The following is a 16247-nucleotide window of genomic DNA, read 5'->3' on the forward strand; positions in this document are numbered from 1 at the left end:
GGGGAGTCAGGTAGGTTTGTTTGGGATAGGGATGTAGGCAAGCGGACAGGAAGTCAATTACCTCTGTCACATGACCTGAGGGACTCTCTTTGGTTGAAAGTCCTCACAGCCTGTGCTAAAGATCTGTCCCCCACTTTTCCTCCCTAGCATCTTAAATGTGATGGAGAGCTTTAATAAGTTGGGTTCCACGTTCTTCAAGGACAATATTCTGCATCGTATGGGAGATGGGTTTTGCGTAAAATAAAAATTGTAGGTTTCTTGACCATACCTCAGACCGAGAGAATAGGAATATCTGAGGATGGGGTCTGAGGACCTGCGTTTTTCAAACAGGCTCTCCAGCAAATTCTTAAGCTCATTAAAGTTCAAGGAGTCCTGGTGTATAGGATACTGGCTTTGAAATGTTTGTCAGGATTCCCTATAAGAAATGCATTTTAGGGGCGCCTGGGCGGTTCAGTCCGTTGTGCTTCCGACTCTTGATTGTGGCTCAGGTCATGATCCCAGGGTCATGGAATTGAGCCCTGGGTTGGGCACTGGGCTCCGTGCTGAGTGTGGAACCTGCTTAAGATTCTCTCCCTCTTCCCTCTCTCCTGCTCGTGCACACGTGCACGTGCTCGCTCTCTAGCTCTCTCTCTTTCTCTCAAAAGAAAGAAATGCATTTTACATCATGCCCCAAATAGCATGCACACACATAGGGGCGCCTGGGTGGCTCAGCTGGTTAAGTGTCTGACTCTTGGTTTCAACTCAGATCATGATCTCATGGTTCATGGGTTCGAGCCCTGCATCGGGCTCTGCACTGGCAGCTGGTATGGAGCCTGCTTGGGATTCTCTCTCTCTTTGCCCATCTCCCTTTCCCCACCTCAAAATAGATAAAATTTTTTTAAAAAGAACACACACACACAACTCAAGTTAAACTTTCCAAACATTGTATTTGATGCACTTGATATTTTCTATCCTATTTTTTTTTAACCCACTAAATTGATTTTGAGACCCATGTGGGGCTTGATCAGTAGTTTGAAAAATACTGCTTTTTGGGGATTCCAGGAAAATGAAAATTCTTAGGAAAGGTATACTAAAAGTTGTAGACACTTTCTTGTGCTAATAATAATCTATTGAACCGCTGCATCACTTTATATTCCTAGGGTTCTAGGGGAATGGAAGGAGGAAGAGTTAAGTTTTTAAAGAGAGGCAGAATGGTAGGCAGGGTGCTCCCACGGCCAGGTAGAATTGGAACGGGAGTGTCTAGTTGGTGTGAGGGGCTGGGGAGAACCCCAGGAGAATTTCAGGATATCAGTGAAGCATTGACAGAAATCAGACACGGGCCCTGGGTGTTGGCATAATTATAGGTAATGCTTGTTCGAGTAGCTGATGAGATGATGGAGATTTTGAAGTCAGGGAACTGTAACCTGTGACTTCTCTTTGGGTCCCTGCAGGCTAGTGACAGGATGAGGAACAGGGTCGGCTTAGCACACCTTGAGGACAACAGTATAGGCAATCAGATGCTGTCGCATGAGAATGGCACAATGCTGTCGTGAAGGGTTAGCCAGGACCTGAGCAAGCCCTGAGACTGTCATGTTGGAAAGGAAGCAGTGGGTCTGGTCTTTACCAAAGAGCAGGCCTTTATAACAGTATTTGGAAATCAATCCTGTGGCCATCTGATGGCATCTTGCCCAGCAGTAAGGAAACACTTAATTGGCTTGGGCCTAGCAGAATTCCCTTTTACTGTCCTCACTTAGCCAGCATTTCCAGAAGCACTGCCGCTCTGGAAAGATAGCAAGTTAGTCACCATGCCAAGTCCACTGTCTTGTGTTTCCCTTGACTAGTAGCAGATTGTTTAGCTATTGAGCCAGATCAGAGAGAGCAGGCTGGGGGGAATGCTTAGTCTGATGAAGTCACATTACAGAAGGCTTTGTCCCTGGGCGCCTGGGTGGCTCAGTCAGTTAAGTGTCTGACTTCGGCTCAGGTCATGATCTCACAGCTCTTTTTTTAATTTATTTTTTTTAATGTTTATTTATTTTTGAGAGAGAGAGAGAGACAGTGCAAGTCAGGGAGGGGCAGAGAGAGAGGGAGACACAGAATCTGAAGCAGACTCCAGGCTCCAAGCTGACTCTCAGCACAGAGCCTGACACAGGGCTCGAACCCACGAACTGTGAGATCATGACCTGAGCCAAAGTCGGACGTTCAACCGACTGAGCCACCCAGGTGCCTCTTTGAGCTCACAGTTCTGCACTGACAGTGCGAAGCCTGCTTGGGATTCTCTCTCCCTCTCTCTGCCCCTCCCCCACTGTGCTTGCTCTCTCTCTAAGTAAGTAAGAAAGTAAAAACAAAAGCCTTTGTCCCTTACAGATAACCTGGCAAGGCTGGACAATGCCCTGCAGTTTTGAAGCCTGAGATAGAGTCTGGTTGTTAATGACACGGCCACTTCAGTTGTCATCTCGCCCTTTTACCACCAGTGGCACTTGGGGCATTCTGAGGATGGCAGTCTGGGGGCAACTTTGGGAGTATGTGGTGGCCTCTACTTTTCCTTGAAGACACAGGGGGGCTGTGCACCCAGGTGGAACTCCATCATCCTGGGGACCTGTTCACATGACTTCTTCAACTCTCCTCACTGGTTATACATGTTTGGTTGACGCTATCTGGAGATTTTGTCTTTATTTTGTTAAGGGAAATACACCAAAAAGATGAGATTTTTCCCAACTCTTTTTTTTTTAATTTTTATTTTTTTTAGTGTTTATTTTTGAGAGAGAGGGAACACGAGCAGGGGAGGTGGGGGGAGAGAGAGAGACAGACAGACAGAGAGGCAGAGAGAGACACACACAGACAGAATCTGAAGCAGGCTCCAGGCTCTGAGCTGTCAGCATAGAGCCCGACACGAGGCTCAAACTCATGAAACGCGTGATCATGACTTGAGCCGAAGTCAGATGCTTAACTGATTGAGCCACCCAGGTACCCTGAGATTTTTCCCAACTCTTGATGGTATCCCTGATTCAGCACCTCTGCATATGCAATATCAGCCAATATATTGGATATATAGATCAGTCCAGTCTGGTGGTGATTTGAATCAGTGCTGTCTACCAAACTTCCTGCAGTGATGGAAATATTTTCTGTCTAGTGCCGTCCGGCGTGGTAGTCACTAACCTCACGTGGCCACTGAGCATTTGTAATGTGGCGAGAGCTACTGAGGAACTGAATTTTTAATTTTGTTAGGTTTTAACTAACTTACATAATCGTACAGGGCTAGGGGCTACTGTTTGGGACAGCACAGGTTTAAACCGTTTTTTCATTGTGTTTTTTCCTGATGTTAACGAAGTATAGTTTTATTTAACTTTTTAACAGGTTCTATATTCCGTTTGCTTTTCCCCAAACCATTTCTTATGTGTGACTTTTTAATTTTTTTTAGTTTTCTAAAATTGATTTAAGTAATCTTTATACCTCACGTGGGGCTTGAACTCATGACCCCAAGATCAAGAGTCGCACGCTCTTCCCACGAAGCCAGCCAGGTGCCCCTAAATTAAAAAATTTTAATTGAAGTATAGTTGACATACTATGTTCGTTTTAGGTGTACAACCTAGTGTTGTTGTTGTTATATACATTGTATTTTATGTATTCTATTTTGTATTTGTATTTGTATTTATGTATTCTATATTTATGTATTCTATTTTGCCATCCCCCCACCCCTCTCCCCTCTGGCAACCTCCAGTTTGTTCTCTGTATTTATGAGTCTGTTTTTCTTCATTGTTGTTATTTTTGTTTGTTTGTTTTGTTTTTTAGACTCCACACATAAGTGAAGTCATATGGTGTTTGTCTTTCTCTGTCTGACTTTTGTATCGCCCTCTAGGTCCATCCATGTTGTCACAAATGGCAAGATCCCATTCTTATGGCTGAATAATATTCAACTGTACATATATGCCACCTCTTCTTTATTTGTTCATCTATCAGTGGACACTTAGGCTGCTTTCATTTTTGGCTGCCGCAAATAGTGCTGCAGTAAACATAGGGGTGCATGTATTTCTTCAAATTAATGTTTTTGTTTCTTTAGGTAAATACCCACAAGTGGAATTACTGGATTGTATGCTACTTCTACTTTTAGTTGTTGTTTTTTTTTAATAGGATGTTTTAGGTTTTATTTATTTGTTTGTTTGCTTTAAGTAATCTTTATGCCCAACATGGGGTTGAATTCACAACCCTAAGATCAAGAGTTGCATGCTCTGGGGGCATCTCAGTGGCTCAGTTGTTTGGGCCTCTGGCTCTTGACTTCGGCTGAGGTCATGATCTCAGGGTTCGTGGGTTCGACTCCCACGTCAGCCCCTGCGCTGGCAGTGTGGGGCCTGCTTGGGATTCTCTCTTTTCCCCTCTCTCTCTGCCCCTCCCCCACTCGTGTGCTTGCTTTCTCTCTCTCTCTCTCTCTCTCTCTCTCAAATAAACTTAAAAAAAAAAATGAGTCGCATGCTCTATCTACCAACAGAGCCAACCAGGCGTCCCTATTTTTAGTTTTTTGAGGAACCTCTATACTGTATTCCAGAATGGCTGCACTAATTTACATTCCCACCAACAGTGCATGAGGGTTCCTTTTTTCCCACACTCTTGCCAACACTTGTTACTTCTTGTCTTTTTGATACTAGCCGTTCTGATTGGTGTGAGGTAATATCTTGTGTGTTTTGTATGATTTATTTATTTAGAGAGAGAGAATGAGAAAAGCACAAGTCGGGGAGAGGGGTGGATGGGTAGAGAGAGAGAGAGAGAAAGAGAGGGAGGGAGGGAGAGAGGGAGAGATTGGGAGGGAGAATCCCAAGCAGGCTTCACATTTGGTGCAGAGCCCGACACCGGGCTCAATCCCACGACCCTGGGATCACAACCCCAGCTGAAATCAAGAGTCAGACGCTCAACTGACTGAGCCACCCAAGCGCTCCTCATTGTGGTTTTGATTTGCGTTTCTCTGATGATGAGTGATGTGGAGCATCTTTTCATGTGTCTATTGGCCATCTGTATATAGACCGTTGTTTTTAAAACTTTTGACTGAGACTTACAGTAGCAAATAGCACATTTGTATCACAAGCCAACACACGCATGTATATGTACTTTTTTAATGAAAAAAGTTTTATGAATGATACTTACCTTTACTAAGTGTTATATATACTCTGATATTTTTCATTCCATTTAAAAATTTTTATTGCCCATTTTGATTCACTCGATTGGTTTCATGACCTACTAATAGGTTGTCACTACAGTTAGCAAACCACCAGTGGAGGCAGTGGGGCCCACAGGGATGTCACTCGCCAGTGCACACAGATTGAGATCTGTCTTTGGAGTGACCCCCTCTTGGTGCTTAGGCTTCGTCCTCTGCCGGCCTTTCTGTGACCCTGGGAGTCAGGTCAGTGAGACCGCTTGGAGCCACAGGGATGCTAGAGGGTCAGTTTGTAGCCAGCACCCCACCCCCGGGCTTGCTGATGGGTAGACAGCCCTTCCCGTGCCCACATTACCAGTGATATGAGCCAGGAGAGGCAGCTGTATTGTTGGGGAGAGAGCTGGGCTCTGGCATTAGACTGGGTACGGAGCCTTGCAGGGGACCACAGGTAAAGCTGAGGATGAGCCCCACACTACAGGGTGTATGTGGGAGAGGCGGCCAGCCTAACTCAGGGCTTGGCATACAGCAGGCGCTCAGCATGTTCCCGGGCCCTTCTCTCTGGCTCGATGGTTTCCTTCTTGCACCAGCAGCCCCTCTACCGCTCCCATTCGCTTGTTTTCGTTTCCGAACTTCAGGATCATAGAAGCAGATTAACCATAGTCTTTGGTTAAGACATACTGTCATCATTGGTCCACACACGGGCTGCTTTTACTTAGTGTTATTTTTCATTTGTGTGCATGTGTATGTGTGTATATGTTTGGTAAGTTTTGATATTTCAGACTTAAAAGAGGATAAAAATAGTTCAAGGAACCCCTACAAACCATTTGCCCAGGTTCAATTATTTGCATTTTGCCCCATTTGCTTTATCAGTCTCTTGCTATAGGTACGTGGATTTTTTTTTTAAGTTTTTTTTCATGTTTATTTTTGAGAGAGATGGAGTGTGAATGGGAGAGGGGCAGAGAGAGAGGGAGACACAGAATCCGAAGCAGGCTCCAGGCTCAGAGCTGTCAGTACAGAGCCTGACACGTGGCTCAAACCCACGAACTGTGAGATCATGACCTGAGCCGAAGTCGGACGCATAACCGGCTGAGCCACCCAGGCGCCCCATACACGGATATTATTTTTATGTATTTTTTTCCTGAACAATTTGAAATAAATGGCAGACTTTTGACCTTTTGCAGTCAGATACATGTAAAATGGTATCACTAGGCCGTGATTTTTATTTCCTTGATAAGATTGGTTACTGGCAGCATTCTTATCTTCATTTCTTCATGACTGTATTACATGGTAGGTGACTTCTCCCTTATGAATCCTGAGAGTGAGCCTGTATGCCAGGAGAAACACACAGCTGGCCAGTAACGTGTTAAATAAGCTCCCCCAGGGACCTCTTTTCATTTGTTTGCTTTGTTTTTATATACAAGGAAACGCTACAGGTCATACGCATCCCCAGTGGGTGCTCCCAGGGTTTGAATATAAGGTGACAGAGTGAAGGGGCCTTGGGTCTTTACAAGCACTCCCCTGATACTCTGCTTTTTCCTGCTTGGCATGGGCCACCCTCTCCCTGGTGGTGGCAGCCTCCTGCAGGTACACTTCTCATCTCCTTTCTAGACTGCTCTCTCACTGGGACCCCTGCCCTGCTGTGCCTGTTCTGTTCCACCAACACCCAGCTGTGTGTGGTGTCCAGTGCTCCAGGTGCTCCATACTTGTCCAGTCCATCGATACATACTTTTTAAATGTTAATATAATTTAATTGTAATTCCATTTAATATGTTAAGTAATGTATTATATACAATAATGATAGTAATAACAATAATAATAATACACATGACTCGACATTTTATTTATTTTAAATTTCTTTTTAATGTTTCTTTTCGAGAGAGAGAGAGACAGAGAGAGACAGAGCATGAGTGGGGGAGGGGCAGAGAGAGAGGCAGACACAGAATCTGAAGCAGGCTCCAGGCTCCAAGCTGTCAGCACAGAGCTGACACAGGGCTCGAACCTGTGAGCTGTGAGATCATGACCTGAGCCGAAGTCGGAAGTTCAACTGACTGAGCCACCCAGGCGCCCCCATGGCTCGACATTTTAAAAAGGAGATCAGTGAAAAATATCCCCAACTCTCTTACACTTTGGAAAATACTTTGGCATTATTTTGTAGAGCTAGAGATACTCCTAATCTGTGACCAGTGTCTCAGTATTTTAAAGAAACTCAAGCATGTATACCCATCAGAACAATTATAGCAGCACTGTTGTTTTTAGAGAGAGACAGAGAAAGAGCACACACCTGAGCGGGGAAGGGGCAGAGGGAGAGGGAGAGGGAGAGCAAATCTTAAGCAGGCATCATGCTTGGCGCAGAGCCCGATGCGGGGCTCAATCTCAAGACCATGAGATCATGAGCTGAGCTGAAATCGAGAGTTAGATGCTTAACCCACCAAGGTGTCCTGCAGCACTGTTTTTAATAGCCAAAAACTGGAGAAAAACAAATATCCATTGGCAGTAGAATGAATGAATTGTGGTGTATTTATGGTGAAAAAGGACTAAGTACAGTGGTCCCCGCAAACAAACACACACAAAAACGGATGGGTCTCACAATATTGAGTGAAAGAATCAAGACCCAAAAGTACTTCCAGCTTTATCTGGTTCAGCGGGACTGAATTCTGTGGTTTAGGAATGAATGTATGTGTAAGTGGGAAAACTATAAAGAACAGCCAAGAGATTATTATTGTAAAAGGCAGGATAGGGGTTACCTCTTGAGAGGGAGAATATATGATTAAAAAGGAGCCCTTGGGGTTTCTGGGATGCTAGAATTGTCGGGTTTTGTTTTTGTTTTTACTTAGTGACAGTTACCTGAGTGTGAGCTTTTTAATTTGTAGGAGTATATGTATATTTTATGATGTTTTCTTATGCAATTCACAATTTAAAAATATTTAGATTGCCCGGCTTTTCTACTCTCTAGTCCCCAGCTCCTCTGCTTGGAGGCAGCCAGTCCCATGTGTACGTACATTCACACACATGCTCAGAAAACACACACACACGCATATTTCTTGTTTTGCTTTAAGCACAACTAGCAGAAATTATGTAATTTTGAAGTAAAAAAGGAACAGCCCACAAACATGTAAGCTGTGATTACTGTCCAGTTGTGTTTCACTCAACAGGTGGTTAATATGGATGTGTTCTCCCTGCCCCGTGTGCCACTTAACCTAATCTAACACCTGCTCTGTGTCAGAGTGGTTCCAAGAGCTTAATTTCATTTAATGCAGTTCTTCTAACAGACCAGTGAGACAGGCCCTGTTATTATCCCCATTTTATAGAGAGGGAAATCGAGGCTGTTGTGTCTTTGCTTCAGGGCTTCCTACATGTCGCAGTGATGGCGTTGAGACCTCACCAAGGGTTGTGTCGGGGATGGTCGCCTTGATCTCTAGTCCTGGGCTGTTCTGACAGGCCCCTTTCTCGCTGCAGGTGTCACTGTGCACCCAGGTGGCCCTGGGCATGGAGCACCTGTCCAACAATCGCTTTGTGCACAAGGACCTGGCCGCTCGGAACTGCCTGGTCAGTGCCCAGAGACAGGTGAAGGTGTCGGCCCTGGGACTCAGCAAGGATGTGTACAACAGGTAGAAGGACACCGGTCGGGGTGGTGAGGGTATGTGGGAAAGCGCTTAGTGTCTGCTTGGTCCAAAGCTGGAGGGCTTGGGAGGGGACAGAGTTTCCCCATCCTTTCTCCAAAGGTGTAACAGGCTTCCTAGCCAGTGGGCCACAGGTCCCTGATGCTTGTAAGTTTTCTCTCTATAAAACATTATGAACCTTTTTTATAGCTTTATAACAGTTTATATGTAATTTCACTGTCCGTGTGGTTCCCTTTGTAACTTCCTAAGTTCAGTAATTGCTATCTTGAAGCCTAAGGCTTGGAGCTCAGCAGCCACTGCCAGAGATTGCTCTGGAATGTGCACTCACTCTGTAGCCTCTCCAGGGAACTTCCCCCTGGCTCTGAGTCACCACAGTTCCGTCTGGCTGTTCCTTTAGTCGTGATTGGTTTATCACTAGTAAAGCTCTTCAACTTTTCTTTCCATGTAATGTGTTGTTTTTCACATTTTCTTTTAAACAGAAAATGCATACGATTGTTAGCTTTTATTATTTATTTTTTAATTTTTAAAATAATGTTTATTTTTGAGAGAGAGAGAGAGAGAGAGAGAGAGAGACAGAGCATGAGTGGGGGGAGGGGCAGAGAGAGAGGGAGACACAGAATCCGAAGCAGGCTCCAGGCTGTCAGCACAGAGCCCGACGCAGGGCTTGAGCCCACAAACCTTGAGATCACGGTCTGAGCCAAAGTCAGACACTTAACTGACTGAGCCACCCAGGCACCCCCGATTGTTAGCTTTTAAAAACATTAACATTTAGGCAAATTTTGATTCTTAACCAAATTTTTACCCTCAGACCCCACGTGGATGCCTCCAAATTTCATCCAGCACACCCCCCATGCTTTGCATAAATGTTAACCAATTTCTCTGAGGGCCTTGATGTAGAAAAATAGGGTTCTAGCCTGGGTATGAGACCCAGACGTGGGCTGAGGTTGGGATCCCAGGCCATGTTCCCCATTCTATCCAGTGAGCTGGGGAGGCCCCACCCCACCCCTGTGTATGCTTCTTTCCCACAGTGAGTACTACCACTTCCGCCAGGCCTGGGTGCCGCTGCGTTGGATGTCCCCCGAGGCCATCCTGGAGGGCGATTTCTCCACGAAGTCCGATGTTTGGGCCTTTGGCGTGCTGATGTGGGAAGTGTTCACCCATGGAGAGATGCCCCATGGTGGACAGGCAGATGATGAAGTGCTGGCAGGTAGGCAGTTGTGTTTCCAGAGGTTGATTGCAGATGTGCAATCTCCAGGTGGAGAGTTTGCTCCTGAGGGTCCTGGGGCTGACTAAGCCTGCCTCACCTCTCAGGGCTGGTGTTAGCAGGTATACAGGCATGGCCACTCCAGCTGAAAGACTAATTAATATTTATATACTGGTTGGTAAACAGTCTTTGACCCCAGTGCCCAGTCCAGCTACTCTGATGCCTGCCCATTGACCCCACTTCAGTCCTCGTGCATTGCCTGCCTCCCGTGCGGCATGGACCCTGCCCCCACCAGTCAGAGAGACCCGGGGCCAGTGCCAGGGGAATCATCACCTTTGATTGCAAGATACTTCCTGCACACTCCTTGAGTCAGTGCCCACCCACCACTGGCAAGCGCCCCTGACCCTGAGTTGCCCTCATGTGGCTGCTTATGGGAACTGCAGGCCTCGCAGAGTCAGACAGGTGGTTAAACGTTTCGACTAATGCTCCACCGGCCATCTTCCCTACAGACTTGCAGGCTGGGAAGGCGAGACTCCCTCAGCCTGAGGGCTGCCCTTCCAAGCTCTATCGGCTGATGCAGCGCTGCTGGGCCCTCAGCCCCAAGGACCGGCCCTCCTTCAGTGAGATCGCCAACACCTTGGGAGACAACCCGGCAGACAGCAAGCCTTGAGGAAGGAGCCCAGGCAGGCCGTGCCTCAGGATGGTGTGGGCAGGGGAGGACCTCTTGAGGGGCACCCACAGCATGTTGGGCAAGATCCCTGTCTTCCTTGTCCCTAGGGGCCCTGCCCTGGGACCACAGGCACTATTAAGGTCTGGGCAGGGCCTGGGCTTTCCTCCTCTTCCTCATCCTCAGCCCTTGGGGAGGCTGATTCAGACCCAGACTGAGTGACCAGGGCCTTGAGCTGGGCAGCGTTCTCTGCCCCCCCTTCTCCCATCAGGGACAGTGTGGGTGCCTCAGGTAACCCCAGTTTCTGGCCTGGGTCTCCTTCCCTTAACCAGGTTCAGTTCTGCCAGTCACCTGCCAACTTGGCCCAGGGAGGGCTAAGCTGGGTCTGAGGGGAGTTCTTTAATATACTCAAGTTTCCTGGCTTGTTCTAGTCCACGGGGCCTACCTTGGGGTCTGCGGCAGGATTGTGGAAGATGCACCAGTGAGTCCTCAGCCCGTGGACTTGTGCACGCTGACCCAGACCCATGCCTCCCCCGCACCCTTCTCTCCTTTCCTCATCCTAAGTGCCTGGCAGATGAAGGAGTTTCAGGAGCTTTTGACACTATATAACCCGCCCTTTTTGTATGCACCATGGGCGGCTTTTGTATGTACTTGCAGCGTGGGGTGGGGGGCATGGGAGGGAGGGGTGGGCCCTGAAGGAGGTGGGGAGGATGGGCCACCCCTGCCTCACACCTTTGTTGTTGTTGTTGTTGTTTGTTTATTTGTTGTTGTTTTTTTTTTAACACTCGCTGCTCTCAATAAAGAAGCCTTTTTTACAACCTGCCTCCGATGCTCATTCCATGCCATTGTCCATGGATGGTGTCCCTTCTTCCGTCACTTATCAGAAGCGGCCACATGCCTTCATGAAGTCTAGTGGGGTTTGGACAGGAATAACCAGTAAACACGGGTCTTTGTCTCTGTTTCGCAGAGCAGTTTAGAATACGGGTTGAGGATGCAAAGCCACCTCTTGTCTGTGTGACCCTGTGTTGCCCTCTGACTGCCAACTACTTATTCTTTGCTGGCTGGCTTAATCCTCATGCTCAGGTGGGGAGGGTAGGAGGCAGGGTGGGGGGACAAGTTAGAACAGGATTGGAGCAGGAATTAATAACAGATTCAGGTCTCTGAGTCCCTTTAAGATTCTAGGAGGGAGATAGAGCAGGTCGAACAGAGCCAAGAACTGGTGCTCGGTGTCTCATTGATGCCCTTGTTGAGGGCCCTCAACTGGTTTCTTGCTCCTTTGTTATTTAGACCTAGTGTCATCAATTTTATTATTATTATTATTATTATTATTATTATTATTATTATTATTCCAATAGCTTCAGCCTGGTTCCCCATCCCAAAGAAATGAATCTGTAACTCATTCTTTTTTATTTTTATAATTTGTTTTTTAAGTTTATTTATTTTGAGCGTGAGAGAGAGCAAAGAGGGGAGGGGCAGAGAGAGAGAGAGAGAGAGAGAGAGAGAGAGAATGCCAAGCAGGCTCCATGCTGTCCACACAGAGCCCCATGCGGGGCTCGAATTCACAAACTGTGAGATGATGGCCTGAGCCGAAACCAAGAGGCAGACGTTGAACCGACTGAGCCACTCAGGTGCCCTGTAACTCATTCTTAACTCTGAAATAGGTCTGGTTCCTTCTGTTTCTCACCAAACTTCTCAGTAATGGAAATAATAGCTAATATTTATTGAATACCTGCTTTATACCAATGGCTTTGCTAAACACTTATTATCATTCCCCTTTCTCAGATTAGGAAACTGAAGCTGGGGGTGGTCAAGTAGTTTCCCAGAGGTTGCACAGCTAGTGAGTGAGCCACTTATTTGTGGATATACAGTGTGTCATATCCCTGAGATGTGTTGGAGTAAAAAAATCTGAGAACAACTTTTCTAGAAGAGTGTTTTTTTAAATGTGGGTTGCAGCCAGCGTTAAAAAAAAAAAAAAGTAACAATAGAAATTATTAGAGTACATTGTATATACCTTAAGGGCAAGTATTCTTTTACAAAATTTTGTTGGTAATATTTGATACATGTTTCTACATATTGGATTATGTCAGCCTTTGGGGTGGTGGTGCTGTACAATAAGCCCCAAATCTCAGTTGCTTACAATTTATTTTTCTCGCTCATGGATCTGCAGGTTGGTGAGGTTTGGCTGATCTTGGCTGGACCTAGCCCAGTTGGGCTGGGCTTGGCTCTAGGCTGAAGGTCTGGTGTGGGTCTCCTCTGCTGGCCCTAGAGCAGGCTATCCTGCAGTGACTGGAGCACAAGGGGTCAAGCCAGATCATGCATGCACCTATATCCATGAGTCTGTTAGTGTTTCATCAGCCAAAGCAAGTCACGTGTCAAAACCCAACATCAATCCCAGTAAGAGGTACTGCAAAGTCACGTGGCAAAGGATGTTGGATATCTAATTCCACCACAGGGTGTGAAGAATTGGGAGCAACGATCTAACTCACCACAGGTTATGATGTAAAAATGATTTCTTACTGTGGGTTGCACTCCAAAGAACTAGGAAGGTACTACTCTAGAAGGTCAATCACAAACTCCTGGTCTTCCTTGACCACTCGGCTGTGGCTACACTGCTGGCTACGTCTGCCTCTTCGAACTCTCCTCTCTTGACTTTGATGATGGTACTTTAGCTCCACCTTCTCTGACCAGCCTTCTCCAGCTCTGGCTGAGGCTTCCTTCTGTCTGCCCCAGAGCTAGCTGTTCTGGATTCTGTCCTTGGCTTTGCTCTCTTCATGTGCTTCCCCTTAGGAATCTCCTCTCACTTCACATGGCTTTAATCAGCCCTTCAGGGCGGACAGTTCTCAGAGCATTAGCTCCAATTCTAGCTTCTGCCTCAAGGTGCAGACACATGCTGTCCATTTCCTTTTTTAATTTTTTTTTTTAATGTTTATTTATTTTTGAGACAGAGACAGAGCATGAACGGGGGAGGGTCAGAGAGAGAGGGAGACACAGAATCTGAAACAGGCTCCAGGCTCTGAGCGGTCAGCACAGAGCCCGATGCGGGGCTCAAACTCACGGACCGCGAGATCATGACCTGAGCCGAAGTTGGACGCTTAACTGACTGAGCCACCCAGGCGCCCCATACCCGCTGTCCATTTCCTACAGGACGTTTCCCACTGCCTGCTTCCCTGGGCCCTAACTGAACTTCTCTCTCTCACAAACCTGCTTCTTCAGCCAAGTTTTCTTTTTCCATCAATGGTACCAATGTTTGGAGCATAGTCACCCTGACTCAGTCCATCGTGAGCCCTCCTCTATATGGACCCCCTTCCCTGTGCAGTCCATCACCAAGATCCATTTATTCTACCTCTACCCGGTTTTCTTTCTTCACTTAATTGTAAGAGAAAAAAATTAAAAAATAATACTGGTCATGGAAGAAGACAAATGGTACAGACTTGTATAAAGCAAAAAACACTCCTCTCTCTCCAACCCTGCTCTCCAGTGGTAAGTACCAGTAGTCTCTGGAGTGTGGCTTTCCAGACTTTTCCTGGGCACACTGAGTCACAACCTCTTTTCCATTCAATTCTCTCTAATGCTGCAATCACAACTGAGACTTGTTCTCCATGAAGAGCCCTTGCATAAAGGTTAATTCCAAATGCAAACACTTTCAGAGTGGTAATTTTTTTTTTCTTTTGGTGATAGTAATTTTTTAAAATACTTATTTAGAGAGAAAGAGCATGAGCAGGGGAGGGGCAGAGAGAGAGAATCCCAAGCAGGCTCTGCACTGACAGCAGTGATGTGGTGGGGCTCAATCTCATGATTTGTGAGATCATGACCTGAGCCAAAATCAAGAGTTGGACACATGAGGTGCCTGGGTGGGTCAGTCGGTTGGCTCAGGTCATGATCTCATGGTCTGTGGGTTCCAGCCCCACATTGGGCTCTGTGCTGACATCTCAGAGCCTGGAGCCTGCTTCAGATTCTGTGTCTCCCTCTCTGCCCCTCGACCACTCACACTCTGTCTGTCTCTCTCTCTCTCTCTCTCTCAAAAATCAACATTAAAAAAAATTAAGAGTCAGGCACTTAACCAACTGAGGCACCTGACCTCTGGTGATAATAATTTTTAAAAGATATCCTTAATTTTTGTTCTGATATTTGGGTGATAAAAATCAGGAGAACGAAATAAAGGTCAATGTGGGAATGGTGTGGTATGTGGGGCATCTGGCTGGAATTCTGATGCCCCTCTGGAGGTCCTTCATGGTCAGGGGTAGACATGAGCGCCCATATTCCAAGGGGTTACTGTGATACAGGCCTTATCAGAGAAGCACCAAACTCACATTCCAGAGAGGCCAGGCGGGGCACTTATCTGAGCTCAGTGAGCTGTGTGGAGTCTATAGTGAACCTGACAGCAGAAGCCTCTGCTGTGGCCACCATTCAATTCAGCTCCGGGCTATAGTGCTCTTGCGGGTGCATAGACCAGGAGTTGCTAAAAATTCTAATTGGGAGAATCCAGATTTTTATGTAAAATGAAGCCATCCCAATCAGGCAAAGGAGCTGGGGCACTAATGCTGGTGTGCAATGGCCCAGGGATTGGGTGAAGTGGGAGAGGTCAATCTATTTGAAGGGAAGCTAAGAACTGTGCTCATTCCACACACCATACCCTGTGGATGTGGCAGACGGTAGTTGTCCTCTGGAGTGCCACTGCTAAGGGTTATCAACCATGCGTGTGTCTAAACTAGGGGTCTCAAACACAAAAGTCTTTAGAAGTCAGGCAAGAATGAAAGCCCAGGGCTGTGGTTCTATAACTGTACTGCTCAGGCAAATCATAGGCCCAAGCACGGTTAGTGGCCCCTAAAGCTCTTCTGGAACCTATTTATGTATTTGACCTGTTCTTCCTCTTGAGCTAACACATTCCATATGTTAAACTACCTGTTATGTAGAGTAAATTAGGGGGGAAAAAAACCTCTTTGAAACTATTGGGAAATGGGGAAGAGTAGGAGCTCTTAATTCCTTCCTGTAGTTAGGGGTTTGATGAGTGTGTGTATACGCACACACAATTAGGTCTCACAAATCACTTGAACATACTTTGTTTCAGTATTCTCAGTCTTTGGACTGTGGCTCACAGTGAGAAATGCAATTGACATCATCACCAAGTACACACACATATTGAGCCATATGAAGTCAACAATATGCTACCCTCTTGATCTATAAAATGGCAATTTTACATGGTTCAACCTAACAATAATGCAAACAAAAGTTTCATGCAAAAATATTTGCCCTTGCTTTTTGTGGTACTCATTTATTATTTTAAATGCTGGTTGCAGTACACTAAATTCATTTCATTACCATTACCACTAATGGGTCAAACAAAACCAACAACTTTATTTAGTCTTCACAAAAATTTGTAAGGAAAGGAAGTATCACTCTCCCATCCCCTTCAAAACAACCCGATGTTTATTCCAGGGAGGAATCGATTACCCCAGGAGCTCCTATTAACTGACCACTTACTCTATGCTTCAGCCTTTATCTCATGTAATTTGCATTAAGAACCTCAGCGGATGGGTACCAACAATGAGGAATATGATGGGAGTTTGGTGAGGTCGAACCCTTATTTCCAGGCGCAGGCTAGAAAGGGGCTGATTCCAGATTTGAGTAATTTCT

At 46.2% G+C, this 16247-nt stretch overlaps 1 protein-coding gene across 1 annotated transcript in view; it reads left to right on the forward strand.

The window, feature by feature from the left end:
* Window positions 1-11435, forward strand: part of PTK7 (protein tyrosine kinase 7 (inactive)) — a 62654-nt gene extending 51219 nt beyond the window's left edge. The window contains exons 18-20 of the mRNA XM_078446899.2: window positions 8579-8730; window positions 9771-9949; window positions 10456-11435. Coding sequence (XP_078303025.1) covers window positions 8579-8730; window positions 9771-9949; window positions 10456-10616 — 492 coding nt within the window. The 3' untranslated portion in view covers window positions 10617-11435. The remainder of the gene's footprint in view (window positions 1-8578; window positions 8731-9770; window positions 9950-10455) is intronic.
* Window positions 11436-16247: the final 4812 nt, after the last annotated feature.

This window comes from Panthera onca, chromosome B2, assembly GCF_046562875.1.
Source record: "Panthera onca isolate mPanOnc1 chromosome B2, mPanOnc1 haplotype 2, whole genome shotgun sequence".
NCBI classification, from domain to species: domain Eukaryota; kingdom Metazoa; phylum Chordata; class Mammalia; order Carnivora; family Felidae; genus Panthera; species Panthera onca.